This window comes from Mesoplodon mirus (assembly GCF_964341445.2).
Source record: "Mesoplodon mirus genome assembly, chromosome: X".
Lineage (NCBI taxonomy): Eukaryota > Metazoa > Chordata > Mammalia > Artiodactyla > Ziphiidae > Mesoplodon > Mesoplodon mirus.
Window position 1 is genome coordinate 49,132,955 of NC_138981.1, and position 23,013 is coordinate 49,155,967.

Genomic DNA, 23,013 nt, shown 5'->3' on the forward strand with positions numbered 1-23,013 from the left:
TTTTACAGGACTTTCTCTGTCTTTAATTTTCTGCAGGTCGAATAGGATATGCCTACATGCACATTTCTTGGTATTTATCCTGCTTAGTGTTCTCTGAGCTTCCTGGACCTGTGGTTTGATGGATGTAATTTATTTTGGAAAATTTGATTCTGTTATTCCTCCAAATATTTCTTTTGTTACTTTCTCTCTTTCTTTTCCTTATGGTATTCCCATTACACATGTTACACTTTTGTACATGTACACTGTTCTTGGATATTTTGTCTTTGTTTTTTTTTTTAACATCTTCATTGGAGTATAATTGCTTTACAATGATGTGTTAGTTTCTGCTCTACAACAAAGTGAATCAGCTATACATATACATATATCCCCATATCTCCTCCCTCTTGCGTCTCCCTCCCACTCTCCCTATCCCACCCCCCCATCCCACCCCTCTAGATGGTCACAAAGCACTGAGCTGATCTCCCTGTGCTATGCGGCTGCTTCCCACTAGCTATCTATTTTACATTTGGTAGTATATATAAGTCCAGCCACTCTCTCACTTCGTCCCAGCTTACCCTTCCCCCTCCCCGTGTCCTCAAGTCCATTCTCTACGTCTGTGTCTTTATTCCTGTCCTGCCCCTAGGTTCTTCAGAACCATTTTTTTTTAGATTCCATATATATATATATATATATATATATATATATATATATATATATATTCATTCTTTTTTTCTCTTTGCTTTTCAGTTTGGGAAGTTTCTATTGTCATATCTTCAAGTTCATTGATTCTTTCTTTGGCCATGTTCAGTCTCCTAATGAGCCCACCAAAGGCATTTTTCATTCCTGTTACAGTGTTTTATATTTCTAGTATTCTTTTTAATTTTCTTAGGATATCCGTCTCTGCTTAAATTTGCCATCTGTTCTTGTATGTTGCCCACTTTTCCCATTAGAACCCTTAGCATATTAGTCATACTTATTTTAAATTCCTGGTCTGATAATTTCTAAGCTCTGCCATATCAGTTTGGTTCTGATGCTTGATTCATTTCTTCAGATTGTGTTTTTCCTTTTAGCACTCTTTGTATATTTTTGTTGAAAGCCAGACATGGGGTATGAGGTAAAAGGAACTGAAGTAAATAGACCTTTAGTGTGAGGTTTTATGTTTATCTTGTTAGGAGTTAGGTTGTGTTTGTTGGTTGCTGCAGTTGTGGGTGTCAGAGGCTATAAGTGTTTCTAGAGTCCTTGTTTTTGTTTCCTATGTTATCTTGGATTTCCCTAGAGACTCTTTCATAAATAGAGTACAGGCTTCCAGTTCTTTCAACTGTAACCTCCTGCTTTTACACAAGAACCCAGCTGATATGATGGTCATGCATGGGGGGAGGAGAAACATTCTATAGTTCTAGGATTAGGTCTCAGTCTTTTAGGGCACCTAGCCCCTGGAATATGCTCATCATAAGTTCTTTCAGCTTTTTTCCTGCCTTAGATGAAATGGGAAGACTAAAAAGGTTTGGAGTTGGGTATATCCCTTCCCATACATTAAAGGCTAGAGGAGACAGTTTTCAATACTTCCTTCTCCCAGTTTCGTTATATTCTCATAAAACACAAGTCAGTTAGCCTTAGGTCCCATGGGCTCTGTGGTTCAAAATGTCAAGGTAAAAAGGTTACACTGTCCCAAGACACTAGAACTGTATATTTCTAGAACCCTAGAGTATGATGCTTTGAAACGCTGCATCCAGAAATTTATGGATTCAGGCTCTAAAGTAAAAATCTCTTTGAACTATGGCTCCAGGATTCTGTTTCAAGGGTGCTCTGGTAGGTGGGGTACAAGGCTGAAGCCTAGATGGACCCAAGACTCTATGGCTTCTAAGTACTATAAAACCAGTGCACTGTATTCTTCTGTCTATATAGTCAAACAAAACAAAACAAAGCAAAGCTGTGGCCCCTTGACAGTTCTGAATCTAAAATGACTACAGTTTTAATGTTTTTGACTCATGCTTTATGATGCCAGAGTACTCTAGCCAAAAGTCGCTATGACTCTGGGCCTTTATGAGACCTGGAGGTTTGTGGTTGAGGCTCTTGATGGGTTCAGGCCCCATACTGCTATATTTCAGTGTTCCTAGGATTCTGTGGCTCCATGTCTACGTGGCTCCTGATATGTAAGGTACCAAGACTCTAAGGTAAGCCTAGGCCTATAAGGTCCAAAGGTGATGGGATGGCAGGGTGTCTTGTCTCAGGGAATCACTGCACCAGCACTCTCTGCTTTCTGAGCTTTCTAAATCAAGAGCAATGAACGATCCCCGGGGTCCTTGTTACCTGCTTCATTTTGGTACCAAACATGGAGCCGCTCGCGTCAATAACAAACACCACATTTTTCTTAACAGGTGGAAGGCTTCTGGGTGCAAACTAATGAACAAAATAACCATCGCAAATCTGGAAAAAAAGAAGTGGAATCAACAAAAACTGTGAAAACCAGACTAAATCAAGTCCCCTCTTATTTTGCTGCATAAAACCCTGCTCTTTTCCTTCCTAGGCCTTATCACGGTTGCTATTAAATAGGCATTTGTGGGATTGTTTGCTCAATGTCCATCTCCTCCCCCAGAAGTGTATCTCTGCTGGTCAGGCTGCCAGCCCAGGGCCTGCCCCTGAGCTGTGGAGAAAATGAGACTGGCTTGTTGCCCAAGGCTCCAGGGATCAGGATCTCTGTAATATGTGAGTTCCTGTCTGTGAGAGCTGGGCTTGCATAGTCTTGAGGGCCCCTAGAGACGTTTTGCCTGGGCTCCAGGAACTGAGAGTGTTGTTTTAACCTCCCTCTATAGAGTGAGCCTGAGGCCCGGCTCCATTGCTGCCAGGGGCTGGGAGTTTGCAGGGCCTCCTTCTCCTCCTTAAACCTCCTTTCTGCTGTTGCTGGGCAGAGCAGGGAGGGGAGGAGGGAGCAGAGGCTGGCTGAGCTATTTGTTCAGAGGGGATTGGTTAGACCAGGTGCAGATGTCTTGGGCTATCGGGGATATGATTGGCTGCTGACCCCCTTCCCCCACTCCATCTCTCCTTCTGCAGAGCCTGGGGCCTGGGACAGTTGAGGGAAGGGGAGGGGGAAGCTGGAAGGGCCCCCAGGACCAGTGGAAGCTCAGCCTAAGGAAGTATAGGCTTGCTGAGGGTCTGTGCTGCCCAGGAGCCCGAAGCAAGCTCTGTCCTGGGATAACCAGCTTATTTTCCTCTCAGCCCTTCAGGCATTCTCTGGTCACAAAGCTGGACACACTATCTCCTCCCATCTTGGAGGGCGGGAGGGGGGTGGTGGAGAGCAGGAAGGAGATGGGAGGACATCTTGCTCTTCCCCTCCACCCCAGCCTTTGAATTAATTCACAAGCACAAGCGTAGGCTTTGTCTGCACTTTTTTCTGACCCTCTACAGCAGTTCCCCAAGCCCTGGGTCAACCATCCTGCAACTGCCCAAGCCACAGGCAGAGTCCAGCTGTCCTTCTGTGTTCTTCTCATACCTGGGTAGGTGAGAGCTTCTGGGAAAATCACATGCCTACCTCTCCATGGTCCCAGGCTCACCAGTGGTCCCACACCTCACATCCTATTGTATAAACCAGAGGCATGACCCAGGTCACCAACCTCTCACACTCCCTTCAGCTGTCATGCCACCCCATTCTCAGGAAATGCCTCCCCTCCCTCTTCATGAAAAAATTAAGGGACCCAGGCCATGTCCCTTGGAATGCCCACCCCACCCTTTCGCAGGGTCCACACACCTATATGCCTCCTCCCTCTACTGAAAGACAAAACAATCCTTCCCTGACCCAATGCATGCCCAGCCTCCAGTACCTCCTCCACCAGCCAGACTCCTACTCTCCAACCTAGCCCATGCACCCAAATGGGTCTTCTTTAGAGTTTAAAAATGTTGGTGTCTTTTCCATCCACTAAGACAACCTCCATTCATCCCAATCCCACCCAAACTTCAAATCAGCTCCTTTCTTCCCGGTAGCATGCCAAGGTAATGAACTCAACAGCTGCAATGATCTTCTCACCTCCGGTTTACTCCTCTGCCCACTGCAGACTGGCTCCCACCCCCACCGCTGATCCATCTCTCACCAAAGGTAGCAACGACCAGTTGGTTGGAAAACTCAGTGGGTGTATTGCAGTTCTCATCAGACTGCACCTCCCTGATATATTTCACAATTGACAATCACTTCTGCTCCTCAGAAGAATCTTTTCCCCTGGGATCCAGAGAGGATGAACACTCCTTATTCTCCTACCAGCTCTCAGGCCCATCGGATTCAGTCTCTTTCTTCAGCTCCATTTCCCCCCTCCCATCCCTTAAACAGTGTTGCCTAATATATGTCTGTCATGGCATGCAAAGAAAATGATTACATTTGTGTAGCACAATGGATGGAAGTGGTGGGGATTTACCGCCATGAATAGGCTGATGGCAGCTCATGGAGCCAGATACCCCAAGGGCTGTGGAGATCAATAGCACCTAGACTGGGAAGCTCTACCTTAGCACCTGCCATCCTGGATCTGCTCTTCTGGCTCTATACATTTGGCCTGGGTCACCTCCCTAGCTCTCTTGGATTCAACCCCTGTACCTCCACTGCTGACCCCACAACTCTTTCCCCAGTCCAATGCTCTTCACACTTCCCCCTCCACAACTTCATACCCACTCACCACTGGACCTGTTCCCTTGGATGGCTGAAGACTCCAATGTATGCTGCCCAAACAACAAATTCATTACCTTCCTCCCATCTCACCCTTGTGTATCTTTGTCATTTAGAGGCACCATCATCCACATGGTCACTCCAGACACAAACCTGAGTGTCACCCCTGAATCCTCCTGTGTCCCTCACTCCTCACATCCAACCAGCAACAAATTCATGCTGGTTTGATCTGCTGGATATGTCGCAGGCCCAACCCTCCTCACCATCCCAAACTAATGAAGCCCAAATTTAGGGCTCCTTTCCCTCTGGTTTCCCTGCTTCTCCTGGGGCCCCTCCCATCCATGCATCGTTGCAGCAGCTGCACGGTCTGGTGTTTCTAAACACAAACCTCATAGCGTCATTCCCTCTCAGGGCTCCCTGGGCATGTTCAACATAAATTTTATGTTCCTTATCAAGCCCCTGCAGCACTCATGGCCTTCAGTCTCACCTCTTAGCATTTCTTGGGCCTCAAATCAACACTCCAGGAACTCCAATCCACTTGTAGTTCCCTACACACCCCTGGATATTTCCAGCCTCCCTTCTTTGTATCATGCAGCCCTCAGTTTACTAGACTGCCTTTGCCTTCTGAGAGCCCCCTTCCCAACTTGGTACACTTCTTTGAATTCTTTACGACCCAGGTCAGGCTCCCTGACCTCCTCACCCCTCATGATGGCTTCCATCATACTTATGTTGTCATTGACAAAGCACTTCTCATCTTTCCTCATTCTCGTGTCTCTCAGTTTCACCTGGAGACAGTGAATAAGTTCTGTGTGTGATTCACTTCAGGGTTCCTGACATCAGCCAGCAGTGGGCATAATGGATTAGGTGCCCATGGAGTGAGTGTGTTGGGCTTTGAAAGGCGGGCATCCTCAAGTAAAATGGTAGGTGAACTGAGGGGTTCTTGGGTGGGGGATGCAGGAATCATAGCACACAGTGGATGGGAGTATCAGTCGTACTATTTAATGCCTAGTTCCATCTGTTCTATCTGTATCTTTACTCCAGGCAATGGTGGGAGAGGTAAAGAATGAACAAGCAGACAATGCCTCAGTTCACATGTGCACGCACACGCGCACACACACAGACACACGCACACACACACACAGCCCAGAACACCAGGTTAAGGCCCTGCTGCCACCTACTGGCATGATACCCTCAGCTCCTATTCTGAGAGAGTGAATTCCTTCTATTCCCCTTACACAACAGGCCTCCGTCATACCTCTGTGCCTCTGCATATGCTATTCCCCTCTCTCTGCATGCCCTCCCCTTCATCCTATCGGCCCAGGTGGGGGTAAAGTCTATTCAGTTTGCCTATGCTAATTTAAAGGCCAACTCGTTCATGAAGGCTCTCGTGAAACCCTCCTCAGTGGTATGCATACGTAACCCATTACAGATTAATACACAGCCCTTAGAACCTTTTATGACTGCTCTGGCTCTATGTATCGGGTTACCTCAGGATGGGACATTTCCAAAGGGAGATGAGGGGCTGTGTCCAACTCATTCCTGACTTCCCAGAGTCACTGAGGGCAGGACTGGGCTAAAGCAGTTTCCTGCTTGATGGAGAGGAGTCCACATATGAATGAATGAATGAATAAGTAAGTGCATGAGGAGAGGTGTAACCAAAGCACTATATTAGCCCAGAACAGAGAGAGGAATTGTAAGTGGGGTGGGGTCATCATGGAGGTGGCACTGAAGCAAGGTTTTCAGGGATGAGGAGGACACTTACCAGTGGAAAAAGGAGGGAGAAGACATTCCCAGGGTGGCAGATAGTATGAGCACATACTCAGGCACAGATGACTGGCAGGTTCAGGTGCTTTGGGACATTGGTGTGTGGTGTGGCGTAGTGTGGGGCAGCTGGAGGATGGTTTGTGTGCTGGAGGTAGTGAGAGGTGTGGTGGGAGAAGCAGGCTGGGACCAGACATCTCAGGCTGCCATGCAATTGTTGTTGTCAAGCCAAGCGTCCCGGATCAGCCTCTATCCGTCTGGTAGAGCCTGAAGGGACCTCTTCACATTCTTCGTGAGTGTGTGAGCTCAGAATTTAAGGGCTCCCTGTTTAGGCAAATGGCTCAAGTGAGGCAAAAAGAATTTTTAAGACTTAGAGACATCCAGAAAGCACAAGGGAACATGAGAGTATCAGAGCTGCAGAAAGTGTGAGAGACTAATCACTGGCCAATGGTTCCTCTCCAAAAGGTCTGGTTAAGAGTGGGCTATGACTTGCTTCAGTTAGGAATGTATTCACCTGGATCTTGATTCAGTTTAGGCAGTTCCGGGTCTCCAACGCTTTGGAGGACACATGTGCCTCACCAGGTGTGAAGTCATGTGTCGCTACACACCGTCCTGTCCGTGTTCACTAGTCCTCACTGATCCCTAGGGAGAAACAAACGCACACCTTGGGGAGGCCAGCGCCTTGTTTCCCAGGCCTGTCCGACTGCAGAGCCCACACGCTTTCCATTCCCCTGGCCCTCTGTCCTGCACGTCTCCAACGATGTCCTCCATGACTACATCATACTGGACCACGAAGTCGGCCCTGATGCCTGAACTGGAGAAGGCAGACTGGTCTTGCAGTGTCGCACAGAAGGTAATTCGGACACTGGTCTCTCCCCTCTCAATCCTGGTGGTTGGGGGTGAGTCAGCCTCACCTGCATGGGTGGGGAGGGGGTAGGTGGGATGGAGAGCTCGCCAGGCAGAAAGCCAGGTAAAGGGACGTCAAAAGAGGCAATATCTGGGGAGGGTGAGAAGTAAGCCCTGCACCACCTGCTGTTCCTTTGGCCTGCAACGCCCCTCCACCCGCCCAAATGCTACATTCCTCTCCCAATCCTACAACCAGCTCCCCCTACTCTGCCTCTTCCACGGGCCCAGCCTGACAGACCCAGCCCCCACTCAGCTCCCAGCCTCTGGCAGCCTGGCCCTCACTCACAACTTCATCCTGGCTCATTTGCCATCCATCCCGCAAGCCCAGTCTCTGGAGGAGTGTCACGTCCCCAGGAGACTGGATCTCCTCCTGGAGAGACCGTGTCGTGTGTGTTGTGGAGAGAGACAGATACACAGTCAGGGCCTCGGTTTCCTCCCATGCCCCTTACTGCTGTGGGAAACTGCAGCCCAGCAACGTTCTCTTCTAGATAGAATTTCATGTGTTTCCTCCCCGCTCTGGCTTCTTGACTCTCAGAATCACGTGTGTGAATAAGACTTTTAGCGCCTCATGAAATCACAGATGAACTTCTGGTCCCGGATGTTTGCTGAGCTGGCCACAAGATCAACTCCTCTGGAATTTCAGCCCAAGACAAATGTCCATTTAGACATGCCTCTGTGCCTCCTTTTTTCCAGAAAATGGAAACTAGGGAATTCTGCTCCCCGCCCCCCTTTCCTGCTACAGCTGTCAGGAAGCTTAGGGGCAAACTGAGCCCCCATACTCTCTGAGGCGTCTGCTTACATACATTCCCTTGGCTTCCTTCCTTTCAGAGGTCTTTGTTCTGTTTTATCCCCACAGGATTGGCTCTCCCCTCCGTTTTAACCTTTAAGGAGAAGGGGGGAGGGAGCTGCCATTTATAGCTTAGGGTTTAAGCATGCAGGCTCCAAGGACTCAGATGCTGCCTGTGGGCCCCTGGACAAGTTATTCACACTCTCTAAGCCTCAGGCTCCTCATCTGTAGCACGGGAAGGATAATAGCTCCTCTTTCATAGACAGTGTTTGTGCAAATTCAATGAGATCATTTATGTAAAGCACTTGGAACCATACTTGGATGTTAGTAAGTGCTCGATAATGCTAATGATTACAGTTATCATCAGGTCTTCATTACTCTGTACCAGTGATCTGCAGAGAGGAATTTTCTCAAATTCTCACAGTGGTCCTGGGCCATCGATTGCACGTCCTCATCGTACAGACGGGAAAACTGAAGCAGAGCCAGTGAGTGATTTGCCTGCTGCCCCACCTTTGGAGAAGGTCAAAGCTGGGATTTGAACCCAGGTTTGTGTCTGTCTCTCTCTTGTCTGTATTCCATACTGTCTCTCTGGGTCAGCAGGGTCCAAGTAGGTAGGACATCCGAAGCTAAACAGTTTAGTGAGAGTGGCCACGTGACATGGGTGATTTCTCTGTGCCTGTCCACTTGTCCCTCAGCGGAGGCGTCTAGGCCAGATCTGTGGTTCTCCAATATGACTGGACATCAAGTTCACTTGCAAGTGGGTTAAAAAGATAGGTTCCTGGGCCCCTCCCCAATCTCCTGAAGCAGACTTCAGGAGGGTGGGGTCCAAGAATCTGTATTCTCACAGCTCACATAGCGATTCTGCTGTAGCCAGCGTGGCCTTCAAACACCTTGAGATGAAAAAACAAACACCTTGAGATGAAGTTTGAAGCAAGCTTGGCAGCCAGGACGTCTCTCTGGCATACAGGGCCTGAAATGATGTCCTCTGGGGCAGCCTGCACTTCACACTGTCCTCCCATTGCCCTTCCATTCTCAGTGGTGATTCCAGAGGAAAGTAACTGTGGGCTCTGAATCTCTTAGCATTGCCAACATATGATTTCATGGAGCTGACCCAGCAACCCCTTCTCCACTTTTTACAATTTCCGGAGGGAAATCACCACTGCGGGAAATGTGGGACTTGTTGGTTTCACACAGCTTGCAAGGATGAGACCAAGTTTGTAACCGAAATATTTTCAACTCTAAACATGCCCTCTTCTCCTTGTTTGAATGGGAAAGGAACCTAGGGCAGAAGTGGTATTAGAGGGAAGCAGAGGGAAGAGGGGCAGCTTCCCATTTAGGGAAGGCCAGTCTTATGGTTGACCTGTAGTGCTGCTCACATACTTGTGTGGGTGTTGGTGTGCAGGCGGCTGGTCCTCAGAGGTGGTACGTGAAGATATCCAATACCTGTCTTTTCTGACACTGTGATCTCTACACTCAGCCTTGTCACCAATTGTCGGGGTCTCAGGCTCACCACCAGCTGGTACTGGTCCTGGTGCCGCTGCAGCAGCTCCTCGTAGGTGAGAAAAAAAGTCACCTTTGTGGCTGTTGCCAGGCTGGTGAAGATGTGAAACTTCTCTGATTCTCAGTCCCTGGTCTTGAAAGGGAGGAGGATGAAAGAGATGGGATCTCGTGAGGAGGAGGGGAGCTGTTAGATGACCTAGTTCGGCTACCCCCTCTCTGGCCCCAGCAGACCTGGCCAGGCTTCTGTTTCAACTAAGTCCCTCGACCACAGTTAGTTATTCACTCCCCCACTTGTTAAACTGTCTCTCTCCCTCATTCATCCTCTTAAATATTCTGCCTAAGAAATTCTATCACAGGCAGCTTACCCATAAGGAAACTATGTTAGTGAAAATCTGAATCTACAATAAAACAATAAGGGACTAATGATTTGTTTTATGAAAAGAGGTTTCAACTTACACACAATGCCTCTTTCCCTTCAAATAACCCCTCACGCCCACCCCTCCCCCATGCTTTAGACTAAGCTTGTTTATATGGCATTAATTCCTCAGTATGCAGTAACCAAACCTAAAGTTTCCGTGCTTGATGAAACTCTTTTGGAGGCTGGGAGGAAACATTGAAGGAAGACAATACACTTCTGCCAGCAGAATGGAACTCAGTTAGGAAACAGGATTTGATTTAGAGAAATCTCACTTGAACATAACCTTACCGGAAGATGCCAGTTCTTAAATAAGCCACATCCTGCTGGCAGGAGGAAAGTGGAAGTAGTGAAGTAAACTCCCATTTATTGAACACCTACTGTCTTATAGGTTTTGCTATTCATTAACTCACCTCATCTTCATGTAATCCTATGAAGTAGAGATCATTATCCCCACTTTACAGAGGTAGAGATTGAGGCCAAGTGAGAACATGTGTAAGCCCCTGATCACACACCTAAGATTAACTTGTCATGTTTCAGACTGGTTGGAGTCTTACCTGATGCCTACATGAGCAGCTATTTTTTCCTTGCTGATGGGCTTCCTCATAGATTTTCTTTGCCTGGTGCTTCTCTTTGACTTCTGCAATGTAGACTTTATTGTTGGTGGTCCTGATGGAGCAGGAAAGAGGAAGGACAGACAGAAACAGAGAAAGGAAAAAAGAGATGGTCAGTGACATAGACAGAAAGAGACATACAAAGAAGATGGAGGAGGAGGATGAGGGATGGGGGGAGAAAAAGAGCAAAATAGAACTGTGAAGCCAGAGTGAGAGAAGGAAGAAGAGAAGAAGGAGAGTCCAGGGAGCTAAAACCAGGTGAAGCAGTTATCATTATCTCCATTTGTCAGGTGGGGAAATAGAGACCACACAGTTGGTATATGGTTGATTTGGTGTTAGGACTTTATGTTTTCCAAAGTGTTGAATGAATTCCATGTTTTGGTACATAAAATAATTTTAGGTGGAACACAACTGAACATTTTTATTGCAATTGTTATATATTTACTGTAATGTGTATTAAAATATAAGTAGCACGTTGAACACATGAGCTCAAGGATATTGTTACTTAGGATAAGCCTAACTTAGGTAATCTTAAGTGTATCTATTTACAGAAACTATATTAAGTAACTAATATGGTGGGTGGCACAGGCAGTAAAAATTGTCAAAGCGGAATGCAAATTGCTGCAAAGGCACCTGAGATTGACCAGGGAAGGGACCTTGACATTAGTGGGCTCAGAGACCAATGAGATACTAATTCAAACTTGTTTTACCCCAGTTTTTCCTATTGCTCTAAGGAAGGTAATAAGGTATAAACGAGTTCAAAGAAGGGAGGAAGCACTTTTGCCCAAGTCTTCCAGAAAAGGTCCTAGAGGAGGTGGCCTTGGTGTTGGGGGAGTTCAAATTAGGGAAGATTTGGACAGATGATCATCACTGGCCATGCCTCCTCAGTCTCCTTTGTTGGCTCCTTCTCTTCTTGATTCTAATTCTTTGGAACTTTCTACAGTCACTCTCTAGGTAAGGTCGTCTAGTCTCATGGGTTTAAATATCATTTGCACACAGATGACTCCCAAATCTGTATCTCTAGTGTGGACCTGTCTCCTGAACTCCAGACCTATATATTGCTTACTTGACATTTCACTAGCATTTCCAATAGGCACCTAAAGCTTAACATATCCCAAACTGAGTTCCTTGTATCTCCCCCACCTCCCAAATCTGCTCCTCCCTTGGTTTTCCTTATCTCAGGAAATAGTTGTTCGGCTGGAAATCTTAGAGTCATGCTTGACTCCCTTCTTCCTCTCATACACCACTTCTAATCCATCAGGGAATTTTGACCCTATCTTTAGATATGTCCACAATCTGATTACTTCTCCCCACACCCACAATTACTACCCTAATCCAAACTACCAACATTTCTTGCTTGGATAAATGCAACAACCTACTAACTGGCCTCCCTCTTTAAAGCCTTGCCTCCTTATTACCTGTTCTCTTCACAGCAGTCAGACAGATCCTAGATCCTGTTAAATCCTAAGTCAGACCATGTCCCTTCTTTGCTCAAAAGTGTCTCTGGCTCTTGTCTCAAATCAGAGTAAAGGCCAAAGTCCTCACCAGGGCCTCCGTGGTCCTATACTATCTGGCTCCCTGTCACCTCTTTAACCCCATCTCCTCCTTCTCTTCACCTTATTCATTATTCTCCAGCCACCAAGGCCTCCTTGCTGTTTCTTGAGTTTTTTCAGCACACTCCTGTTTAAGAGCCTTTACAATTGATGTTCCATTTGTTTGGAACACTCTTCCTCCAGATATTGGCAAATCTTATACTCTCTCTTCTTTCAGGTCTTTGTTCAAATGTCACTTCCTCAGAGATACATCCTTGATCACTCCTAAACAGCCCCTTCCCACTCACTCTTTATCTCTCTTGCTCTACTTTCTATTTCTTTGTAGCACTTATCCATACACTGACATATACTTCCTTGTTTATTTTTCCCTTATCTGCCTTCTCCATTGGACTGTAAGCTCCTTGAGGGCAGGGATTTTGTCTGTATTAGTTGCTGCTGTATCCCCAGTACTTGGAATGCTGCCTGGCACATAGTAGGCACTCAACAATTATTTGTGGAATGGGCTTTCCATACAGACAGCAGGAAAGCACAGGGACCATGTTTCAGAGAAGAGCAAGTAGTTAGATTTGGCTGGAACAGAGAGGTAGGGAAAGGAGTTATGGAGAGAAGTTTGGAGTGGTTGTGTAGGCCTAGAGAATAAAGGGCTTTGAACACTAGACTCAATGAGCTCATATGACAGTGAAGACTAGATATGGAGAATGGGAGTCCAAGATAAATCTTGAAGGGGGGGAATGGGTCAGAGCTGGTCTTTGAGGAGTGATAGATAGTTCCTTGTCCTAGAGAATATTACTGCAACTCTGTAAGCGGCAGGAACAACAGTCTCTATTTTACAAATGGAAGGCACAGGTACTGGGGGTGGTTGGGGTAGAATGAAGTTATTTGACCAAAGCAGCAGTTTCTAGAAACACTTGAGGAGGATATGCAACCTGCAGAAAAGACCACTCAGGTGGGAAGTGTTTCTGGGCAGCTGAAACAGACTATTGCTGTGGCTGGGCTCATGTGGGGGTGGGCTGAGCTGGCACTGCCCCAAGGTCTCCTGGGGGTTGTGGGGGTGTAGGGGGGGGCTGGTCTGGCAGCAGCACACTGGGGCCTCTGTGTGTGTGCTGCCTCCAGCAAGCATACTTTCCATGGAGTCTGCCCAAAACATTTCTTCCAGCCTGCTTTGCTTAATTAAAAAAATTATTTTGGAGTTTTTTCTATTAGAGCAAAAATCCACATTCTGTCTGGCTGCCTAGCTCTTGTATCATTTGACCAGCAACCTCTCTGTTGAGCCCCCATACTTCAAACCCATGCTGTCTTTTTTGCCTTTGATCTTCCTGGATCACCCACACACAGTGATCCTGGTCCCTTCCAGTCTTACCCATATGGAAATCCTGTTTCCAGGAAGCTTTCTTTGACTACCTCACCACCTCTCCCATGAACTACCTTGTCAGGGGCACACTGCCTACCTCCTCCAACCTTTCCTCTCTTCCGGGGAGTGCCATCTGTCCATCAAGGCCAGGAGGTTCCTGATGACGAAGCTCAGTCTCTAGGGCTGCTGTTAACAGAGGCTTACAGATTGTTTATAGCACAAAGCCCACCTCTGGTGAGGGGGTCTGAGCAAAGGGCGAAACTCTGCACATGCTGGCCTCATTCATCTGCTAAATCTGAGTCACTCTTCCCAAATCGGGGCCATTTTCTAATTCACACTAAGGTGTTATATGAGCTCATGAGGCCCCACCAAGCTTCTCCTTATCTGCTCCTCCTCTCACGTTTACCATCTCAAAGAAGGCACTGTCATCTACCAGGTCGGACAAGCTGAAATCAGATGGGCACCTTCTATCTTTACTTACTCCCCACATGTATGCACCAAGTTGTTTCTCCCTCCTTATGGTCTCTCAAATCCCACCCCCACTGCACTGTTCCAGCCCTCAGCAGCCCTTATGCAGATATTGCCCCAGGCTCCTTACTGAGCTCCCTGCTTCCCAGCTGGCCTTTCCAGCCCACCCCACCTCACTATTGTCACTCCTTGCTTAAAACCTTGCCATGTCTCCTCATTATGGGCCACAGTTATTTCTAAAGTGGAGTGCACACACTCTGGGGGTGCTAGAGTGTGTACACTCCAACACTCACTGAGGGAGTGGGAAAACAGTGTTAACACTCTACTTATAGGGTTTTCTCCTACATTGTCTACGTATATTTTTGCATATGCTTCATAATGTACCTAATATATTTGCTCAGTAGTATATTTATAGACTTTATAAATTAATAAATAATATATATTTGGGAAGTACATGATCAATTTTTCCCTGATGGGCGTGCAAACACATAAGATGGTTTGGAGACCATCAAGTAAGGGCCACGTGCTTGGTCTGGCATTGGCAGCCCTCTACCACCTAGTCTTTCCTTACCTCTCCAGTCTCAATTTTGACCACTCTCTACCTCTGCTTGTGCCCTACACTCTGGTGACACTGAAGTCCTTCCAGTTCCCCTAATGAGGAAACATTTATTCATGTGCTCCTTTTGCCTGGATTCTCCAGCCCTGCCCTCAGCCTGCTTGACCGATGAACAGCTTATATTTTGAACCTCAGTTTAGGTGTCATCTTTGTGAGGCTTTCTCTGCATGGGGCTGGGGAACTGACCACTGTCTCCTGGTAGCCCTCGCTATTCCCACCATCCCGCATTCACGTTTCTCTTTCTTCCCAGCATACTTTATTAAAATTATCTGCTTTCATTTTTATTTCCCCCATTAGACTGTGAACTCTTTGGGAGCAGGACCATGTACAATTCATCTTCCTTTTTCCATAATACCCAGCCCAGTGTAAATCAAACAGTCAGCATCAGGAAATGTTTGTTAAAAAAATAATCAAGCGAATATTATCAAGGAAATATTATCTGCCTGCCACTAATTTTAGCATATATTTTCACATATATTAGCTCATTTAATCCTTTCAGATGGGTTTTAATTTATTTTTAATTTAATTTTTGGCCGTGTTGGGTCTTCGTTGCTGGGTGCAGGCTTTCTCTAGTTGTGGCGAGCGGGGCTACTCTTCGTTGCAGTGCGTGGTCTCCTCATTGCAGTGGTCTCCCTTGTTGCAGAGCACGGGCTCCAGCTGTGTGGGCTTCAGCAGTTGTGGCTCGTGGGCTCCAGAGCACAGGCTCAGCAGTTGTGGTGCACGGACTTAGCTGCTCCGTGGTATGGGGGATCTTCCCGGACCAGGGCTCAAACCCATGTCCCCTGCATTGGCAGGCGGATTCTTAACCACTACACCACCAGGGAAGCCTGGTGGGTTCTAATTTTATCCCCATTTTACAGATGTGTAAAATGAGACTCTGATAAGTGACATGATTTGTCCTGAGTCCCATAGGTGGCAGATCCAGGATTCAAACTCAAGGGTGCATGCTCTTTATCACTATGCTCTGCTGAAAGAATGAACAAAAGAATGAATAAAACAGTGAGTTTGGAAGCAGACTTACATGGTGAAATTGGAGATAAAGGTGAGACGAGGCAGATCCAGGTCAAAGATGACTTCATGAGCCTTGGCATGAGGACTGAACAGGACAGAGGTGACCAAGGTGTGGGCGTAGTGGGAAACCACAGTAGAATGCATGGAATAGCTTTTCATCAGCAGCTGAGGGAAGACAGGGAGGTGGGTTAGGTAGACTCTATCCTTGGCCTACATGCACTAGTACCCAGGACTCCTGGACAGACCTCAAGGTACAAGTGGAGAAACTGAGGCCCAGAGAGGGAAAACAGCCTCTGTCATTCATTTTGTGGATCTGCCTAATATTTCAGTGAGCTTTACCAAGTCTCAGACCCAAAGGCTCACAGAGGATCACAAATCAAGGGACCTCTGGACAAGTGCTTCTCCAACTTTAATGTGCACATGAATTTCCTGGACATCTTGTTAAAATGAAGATTCTGATTTAGCAAGTCTGGGGTGGGGACTGAGATTCTAACTTTGTAACAAACTCCCAGGTGATGTTGATGCTGCTGGTCTATGAATTTTACTTTGAGTAGCAAGGCTTTAGAATACCACAGTGGCTGTCATTCATTGAGCTCTACTTTGTTCAAGACACTGTGATATATGTGTCTATAACTATATCTATATCTATTCCCTTTTTAGGAACTCAAGTGTAAAGGATTGCACCTGGGGACTTCCCTGGAGGTCCATTGGTTAAGACTCTGCACTTCCACTGCAGGGGGCACAGGTTTGATCTGGTTGGGGAACTAAGATCTCCCATGTCGCACAGCGGGGCCAAAAGAGGAAAAAAAAAAAAAAGAATTGCACCTGATAAGTACAATCAGACACTGAAAGCGTGATAAGCATTTGGCATCCATGATCTTATTTAATCCTCACATCGGCTCTATGGGCTACATAATATTATTGTTCATATTTTACGGATGTGTTAACTGGGCCCAGAGCCTGAGGCCGCACAGCAAGTAACATATCGATCTTTTTCCTGACCTTTTCTGAAGCCATGATCCCTTCATCTACCCACACGTCTAGTTCATTCTCAGTGTGGGGCAGAGGGAAATGAAGGCATTTGGGATCAGATGGACCTAGAATCAAATTCTGGTTCTGCCACCTCTTAACTGTGTCAATCCCTGAGCCTCAGTTTCCTCTTCTATAATAGTAGATAGCTTAGCTATCTACTTAGCTATAATAGTAGAGTTTAGCTTACAGGGATGCTGTAAGGACTAAATGAAATAATAACTCTAAAATCCCTGGTGGAGCACCTGACATATGCTCAGAAAATAGTAACTCTTTCCTCTGGCCCTAGTTTCCTAGGACTGAGAAAGCAGACCAAATAACCTTCCGCTGTTGCCCCCAAGGAGCTAATTTCCTTGCAAATCCTGGAGCTCTGTTCCCTCATCCCAGATCTAACCTTTGTGCTTGATGAGGAGGGCCCAGAAGGTCCCTGGCATGTCAGTTCCAGGAGAATGGTCAGCAAAAAGCTGATACGGATGAGGCATCTCCACTTAGACATGATGCCACCTCTGGCCCAGGGCTGTTGTTCACATCCAGAAGGCCTGAGCCCAATCTCCAAACTCGTGCTCTTTTAAGCCTTCAGGTATCCCTTCTCTTGAGAGGAAGGGACTATCCTGAAGGGTGGGGAAGACTCTGAATGTGGCATTGAATCCACACAAACCAGGATTGTCCAAGAGCTGGGGTTGGCATCTTGCCTGGAGAGGGGCCAGTTCCATGCCTCCGTTTTTCCCATCATCCAGCTGTAAGATGAATGGAAACTAAACATACTAAAGTTCTGGGTCTGTCTATTTGCTGTGTTGGCCCAGGGTGGGGTTTTTCTTTCCTATAAACATCCACAGGAGCCTGGTAACTGAGGCCAGAGAAAGGTCACTTAGCACTGGTCATCTTAAAAAGTAGCTGATATGAGAGAGGGGTTGGTGGAGCAAGGCCCCAATCCTGGTCCTTTCTGTCATGGATTTTAGCCTTGAGACAGGAAGGATTTACTTAGGGTCCCATAAAAATGGACTCTTACAGATATGAGCCTTACAATCTGCAGAATATTCAGAGGCCAAGACAGGCTAAGGTAGGACTGAGAAAATAAGATAGTGGCTCAAAATAGAACTACTGGACTCAGACCATCTGGGTTTTGTCTCAGTTCTGCCACTTACTGACAGTGTAATATTGTGAAATTTAATTAATTGCTCTGCAGCCTCAGTTTCCTTACCTATAAAAAGAGAATAATAATAGCATCTATTTCATAAAGTTGTTATGAAGTTTAAAAAAGGTTGTACTTTCAGAATGCTTGGCACATGGTAAGCATTCAGTAAACATTAGCTGCTAGGACTAGAGCTGGATGAGGCCTGATTGATCTCAAAAGTATGGGAAGCTCCCTGTCCCTCCGGAGACCTAGGTGGGGGAGGGGTGGGGAGATGCTCAGTTGATGGGGGTCAGTCTGTCTGTGGGCACCCAGAGATGCTCTGGACTGTGTCTACAGGAACTGTGGAGGGCAAGAGTGAGAACCGGAGCTGAGAAAGAAAATTACTTGAAGGTGTGCACACGGGACATCAGCATCAGTCAGAGCCCCTATCCCTCTGCCCTTTCCACCCACATAGAGCACATGCAGCCCCAGCACTTACCTTCAAGCAAAATCTCTAACGACATTTTACAAACTGTGTAGGGAACTTTCGGACTTGTCCTATGGCATTTGGTACCGCATAACAAAGCCTCCTCATTCTTGTATTTGGTGACCCATGGCCTGTCAGTTGCCACCTCCCCCAAGTCCACACAAGGTTTCCTGTCAGAATTTCCTCATGGGAGAGAGCCCTAGCTAGAAAAACAGCTCTGCTTATACAACAACAGAGAAACCCACATCAGCTACCAGTCCTTTTCCCTTACCTGGGATGGATAACCAAGGGTCTTCAGGCAAATTAAGGGAACCTGCAGCATGAAAGCAAAAGACTAAAATAAGAAAATAGAACAACTGACCCCAGAGAAATTTGGGAATTTTGGAAAGGAAAGAGAATTTCAGAAAAGAAATGATAATATCCTCAGCAAATTTCAAGAAGGTAAAACATGAATAAAACAAGAAGTAAATGCCACAGAACAGGAACAATCAGAGAAAAGAAAGACTCCTTAGGGATGGAAAATAAGTTGCTGAAATTAAAAGAAAATCAACAGAAGGACTGGGAAATAAAATTGAGGAAATTTCCCAGGATGCAGGGCCAAAAAACAAAGAAACACAAAGTAGGAGAGAAAATTTAAGAGATGAAGATTAATCCAGCAGGTTCAACATCTGAATAACAGGAGTCCTAGCCAGAGAGAACAGAAAAAATAAAGGACAATTTGTCAAAAACTTATTAGAAGTTAATTTTCCGAAGCTGAAGAAGGATTTCTAGAACGGGTGCCCAGAACAGTGAACCCAGGTAAGTGTGGATCCAACCCAAGCAATTACTACAACAGCCTCCTCACTGGTCTTCAGCTTCCTACTTTGTCATCACCGCCCCACCCCCCTTCACCAGTATATTTTCACAACAGCCAGAGGGATCCTTTTAAAACCCAAGTCAACATATATATGGAATTTAAGAAAAAAAATGTCATGAAGAACATAGGGGTAAGACAGGAATAAAGACACAGACCTACTAGAGAATGGACTTGAGGATATGGGGAGGGAGAAGGGTAAGCTGTGACAAAGTGAGAGAGAGGCATGGACATATATACCAGTACCAAACGTAAGGTAGATAGCTAGTGGGAAGCAGCTGCATAGCACAGGGAGATCAGCTCGGTGCTTTGTGACCGCCTGGAGGGGTGGGATAGGGAGGGTGGGAGGGAGACGCAAAAGGGAGGGGATATGGGAACATATGTATATGTATAACTGATTAAATTTGTTATAAAGCAGAATATATATATATATATATATATATATATATATATATATATATACAACTTGTTAATCAACTATACTTCAATAAAAAATAAATTTGAAAAAAAAATAAAAATAAAACCCAGGTCAGATACTCTCCCACCTCTGCTCTAAACCCTCCTGTGGATCCCACTGTGGCTTGGCTTACAGGGCCCTATAAGATCAGGCCCCCATTACCTATCTGACCTCATTTTCTATTACTTCCCTCCTTGCCTTCCTCCACTAGTCTAGCAACAATGACTTTTATGTTCTTCAAAAATGGCAGGCACGAGACAAACAATGCCAGGCACGGTCCTGCTCTAGGGCCTTTGCACTGACTGTTCTATTTGGAATGCTCTTTCCCCAGGTATCCACTTGGCTAGCTCTCTCACTTCATGCAAGTCTTTATTCACATGCTACCTTTTCAGTGAGTCTTTCTCTGACCAACCTATTTAAAACTTCAATAACCTCCCACTCTCACTGGCATTCCCTATCCTTTTTACCCTGATTTATTTTTCTCTATAGCACTGATAACACTTAAACTTGTTATGTATTTTACTTATTTATCTGATCATTTTCTCTTTCTTCCTCATTAGAATATCACCTCCATGGGGACAAGGATCTGTTTCACTGCTGTATCCTCAGCTTCTAGAACAGTGCCTGGCACATTGTAGATAATCAATGTTTGTTGAAAGAATGAATACAATAAAGGCAAATAATTCAAGGAATAAAGAAAGGCTATTAGAGAACCCGTGTGTGTGTGTGTGTGTGTGTGTGTACCTGTTCGAAAAAATCATGGTCTAACTACAAAGCCAAATAAAATATAACATGATTATAAGCAGCTGATGGAATATAAGAGGGACTCCCTTTGACCTTGATAGTAGAAACATTCTCTTTGCAGAGGCCAAAAGATTGTGACATAGGACTTGTAGAGAAGGAGCTGTATTCCTGGCTCACTACTTGGCTGGGTTTTGAAAAATATTTACATAGTCATGATAATGTAAATCATGACTGGTTTTCAGGTTTTACAGTCAACATGAAGACAAAGCAGGGAAGAGCTGGTTGTGGCTGCAGAACAGAATGGAAATGTTAATAACCTAGACAATGTGAAGGAAACATCAAACTGACAATGTGGGTCATTGAATGGGCAGAGGGAGGGTGGTGGCTCTAACATCCTTGTCCTAAAAAGTGGGTAGTCAAAATTACCTGTCAAAAATGGATGGAATAAAGAATAGAAGTTTGAGTATACATATTTCTTCAAGTTACAAAGTTAACTAGGAACAAAAAAGGAATATCAGCGTTAAACATTGCAGGGGAGTGGAGGGAAAAGTGAGGCAGTGTACAGAAACAAAGCCCTCATTGTCATCCTTGAGAGTCAACAGGATATAGTATAAATTTTATAAACCAAGAGACAGAGTATATACATGTTATCTAGAGTTGTAAATGGAGCCACCAGCAGAACTAAGTGCAAGAACTGTTTTATTGTTTGTTTGTTTTTTATAAATTTATTTTATTTTATTATTTATTTTTGGCTGCGTTGGGTCTTCGTTGTTGTGCGCGGGCCTTCTCCAGTTGCGGAGAGCAGGGGCTACTCTTCTTTGCAGTGTGCGGGCTTCTCATTGCGGTGGCTTCTCTCATAGTGGAGCACAGGCTCTAGGCGCACGGGCTTCAGTAGTTGCGGCACTTGGGCTCAGTAGTTGTGGTGCATGGGCCTAGTCACTCCACAGCATGTGGGATCCTCCCGGACCAGGGCTCAAACCCGCGTCCCCTGCACCGGCAGGCGAATTCCCAGCCACTGCGCCACCAGGAAAGCCCAAGAACTGTTAAAACGTTGCTTTGAGGGGGTGGGATGGAGATGAGGAGAATCAAGGCAGGGGACCATTGGTTTTTATCATGTGCTCCTTCTGTACTGTTTGATTTGTTGCCATGTACGTGCATTACTTTAATAAAAATAAGATCTTAAAAACTTCATGTTGATGTTACAACAAAATAGTTATAAATCCTATGTCACTTTATGACAATATCAGAATGGGTGTGTGGATATCCAATTAGACTTGCCTCCACGGAGGAAAATCACACTGTAATGTGCCTTGCATATGTTTATGAAGAGGGTTGGAAAGGATATTATGGGACTTAAAACATTGGCAGTACTTGAGCGTAGTAGTGGAGGCTCTGGAATTTGGCATCGTACTGGCCTGGGTTCAAGTCCTCTCTCTGCCATTCATTAGTTGCTCTGTCATGGGCAAGTTACCTCCCTCACCCTCAATTTGTCTGCCATAAAATGAGGCTAATGCTCATACAGTAGAAATGTAAGCCCCTCAAGAGAAAGAGCCACCTCTGTAGAGGTGCATAATATATAGTTGATGCTCAATGTCTGCATGTGAGGCCTGAACCTGCCTCACAGGTATGTGCTGATGAAGGACTCAATGTGCAAAGAGCAGGGGAGAAGCAGTGTTAGTTCAAAAGTGGGTAGCCGGTTTCCTCGTCTGTGGGAAATTTGCCTTTGGTTTAATAAAATGTAGTCATTTTGGCTGTGGAAAGAATAGCTCTCAGGGCTTAGAGTGATACAAAATGAATTAAATTGCCCTGTACATAAAAGGAAGAAAACAATAAGAATTCAACAGCAGCTCAAGGGAGAGGGCACATGAGCCTGGAATTGGAAAGGAGGGGAGCTGCTTTCTCTGTGTATCGGGAACAGAAAGAGCCCAACAGCGACAGAGAGTGGGGTCAAGGAGAAGGGTTGGTTAGGAAGCTTTTCCCAGTGATGGGAAAGGCTTAGGAAATGTGAAGAACAGGAAAGTCTGATGTCCAATATTAAGTTGGTTGCTAGGCTGTGCTGTACAACTTAGATGACTAAAGAAGTGATAGGTAGCCTTGGAAGGAAATCTTTGTCACTTACTCCCAGCCTTCAGAATTTTCCAACATTCACAGGTACTGATTTTTATATAGTTTGGGGGAAGGGAAATGTGCTAGGAGAGGACTGATGGTGAGGATATTCTGGGCTTCTCATGTAAGCTTAGGTGTCTGAAATCTTGGATGTCCCGGTACTAGGCAGTTTCATCCCCTGACATTCTGCAGTAAGCAGTCTTTAGCCTGTCTTTCCTTATCTCCTGAACAGAGCTGCTTGGTGATAACTCAGCTTTTCATATTTGTTCCTGGTTAATATGTAGGATCTATATGATTTCAGGTATTTTCCTGCTGATTTATGAATGCTGGAAACCGGTCTGGGACACAGTGACCTAGGTTCGTCAGAGTTTATGGGAGGATGCTGAAGTTCAAAAGATTCCAAGAGTTTACAAAGAGAGAAGGTGGGAGGAAATCTCTCTAGTCAAATGATGAAGATTGTAAGTGAATTTATTTTTTTTCTCTCCTGTTAAGGTTTCATCCTGTCCTCTGATCCCCAGATCATAAGATGAGTGGTTATGGTATTATGCTATGAAGGTGTTTGGCATTGAGAGGCACTGGGGAAGTTTGGCTTTGAAAGTCCCTGGGAATGCCTC

The 23,013-nt window shown here is 45.7% G+C and overlaps 1 protein-coding gene across 1 annotated transcript in view; it reads right to left on the minus strand.

Annotated features, from left to right (window-relative positions):
• The window catches only part of ITIH6 (inter-alpha-trypsin inhibitor heavy chain family member 6), a gene marked incomplete at both ends in the record, with an annotated part of 40,815 nt that extends 23,681 nt beyond the window's left edge, over positions 1 to 17,134 (minus strand). The window contains 10 exon segments of the mRNA XM_082609224.1: positions 2,290 to 2,379; positions 2,383 to 2,406; positions 5,272 to 5,412; positions 7,070 to 7,302; positions 9,462 to 9,702; positions 9,706 to 9,709; positions 10,554 to 10,573; positions 10,575 to 10,665; positions 15,620 to 15,774; positions 17,033 to 17,134. Coding sequence (XP_082465350.1) covers positions 2,290 to 2,379; positions 2,383 to 2,406; positions 5,272 to 5,412; positions 7,070 to 7,302; positions 9,462 to 9,702; positions 9,706 to 9,709; positions 10,554 to 10,573; positions 10,575 to 10,665; positions 15,620 to 15,774; positions 17,033 to 17,134 — 1,101 coding nt within the window.
• Positions 17,135 to 23,013: the final 5,879 nt, after the last annotated feature.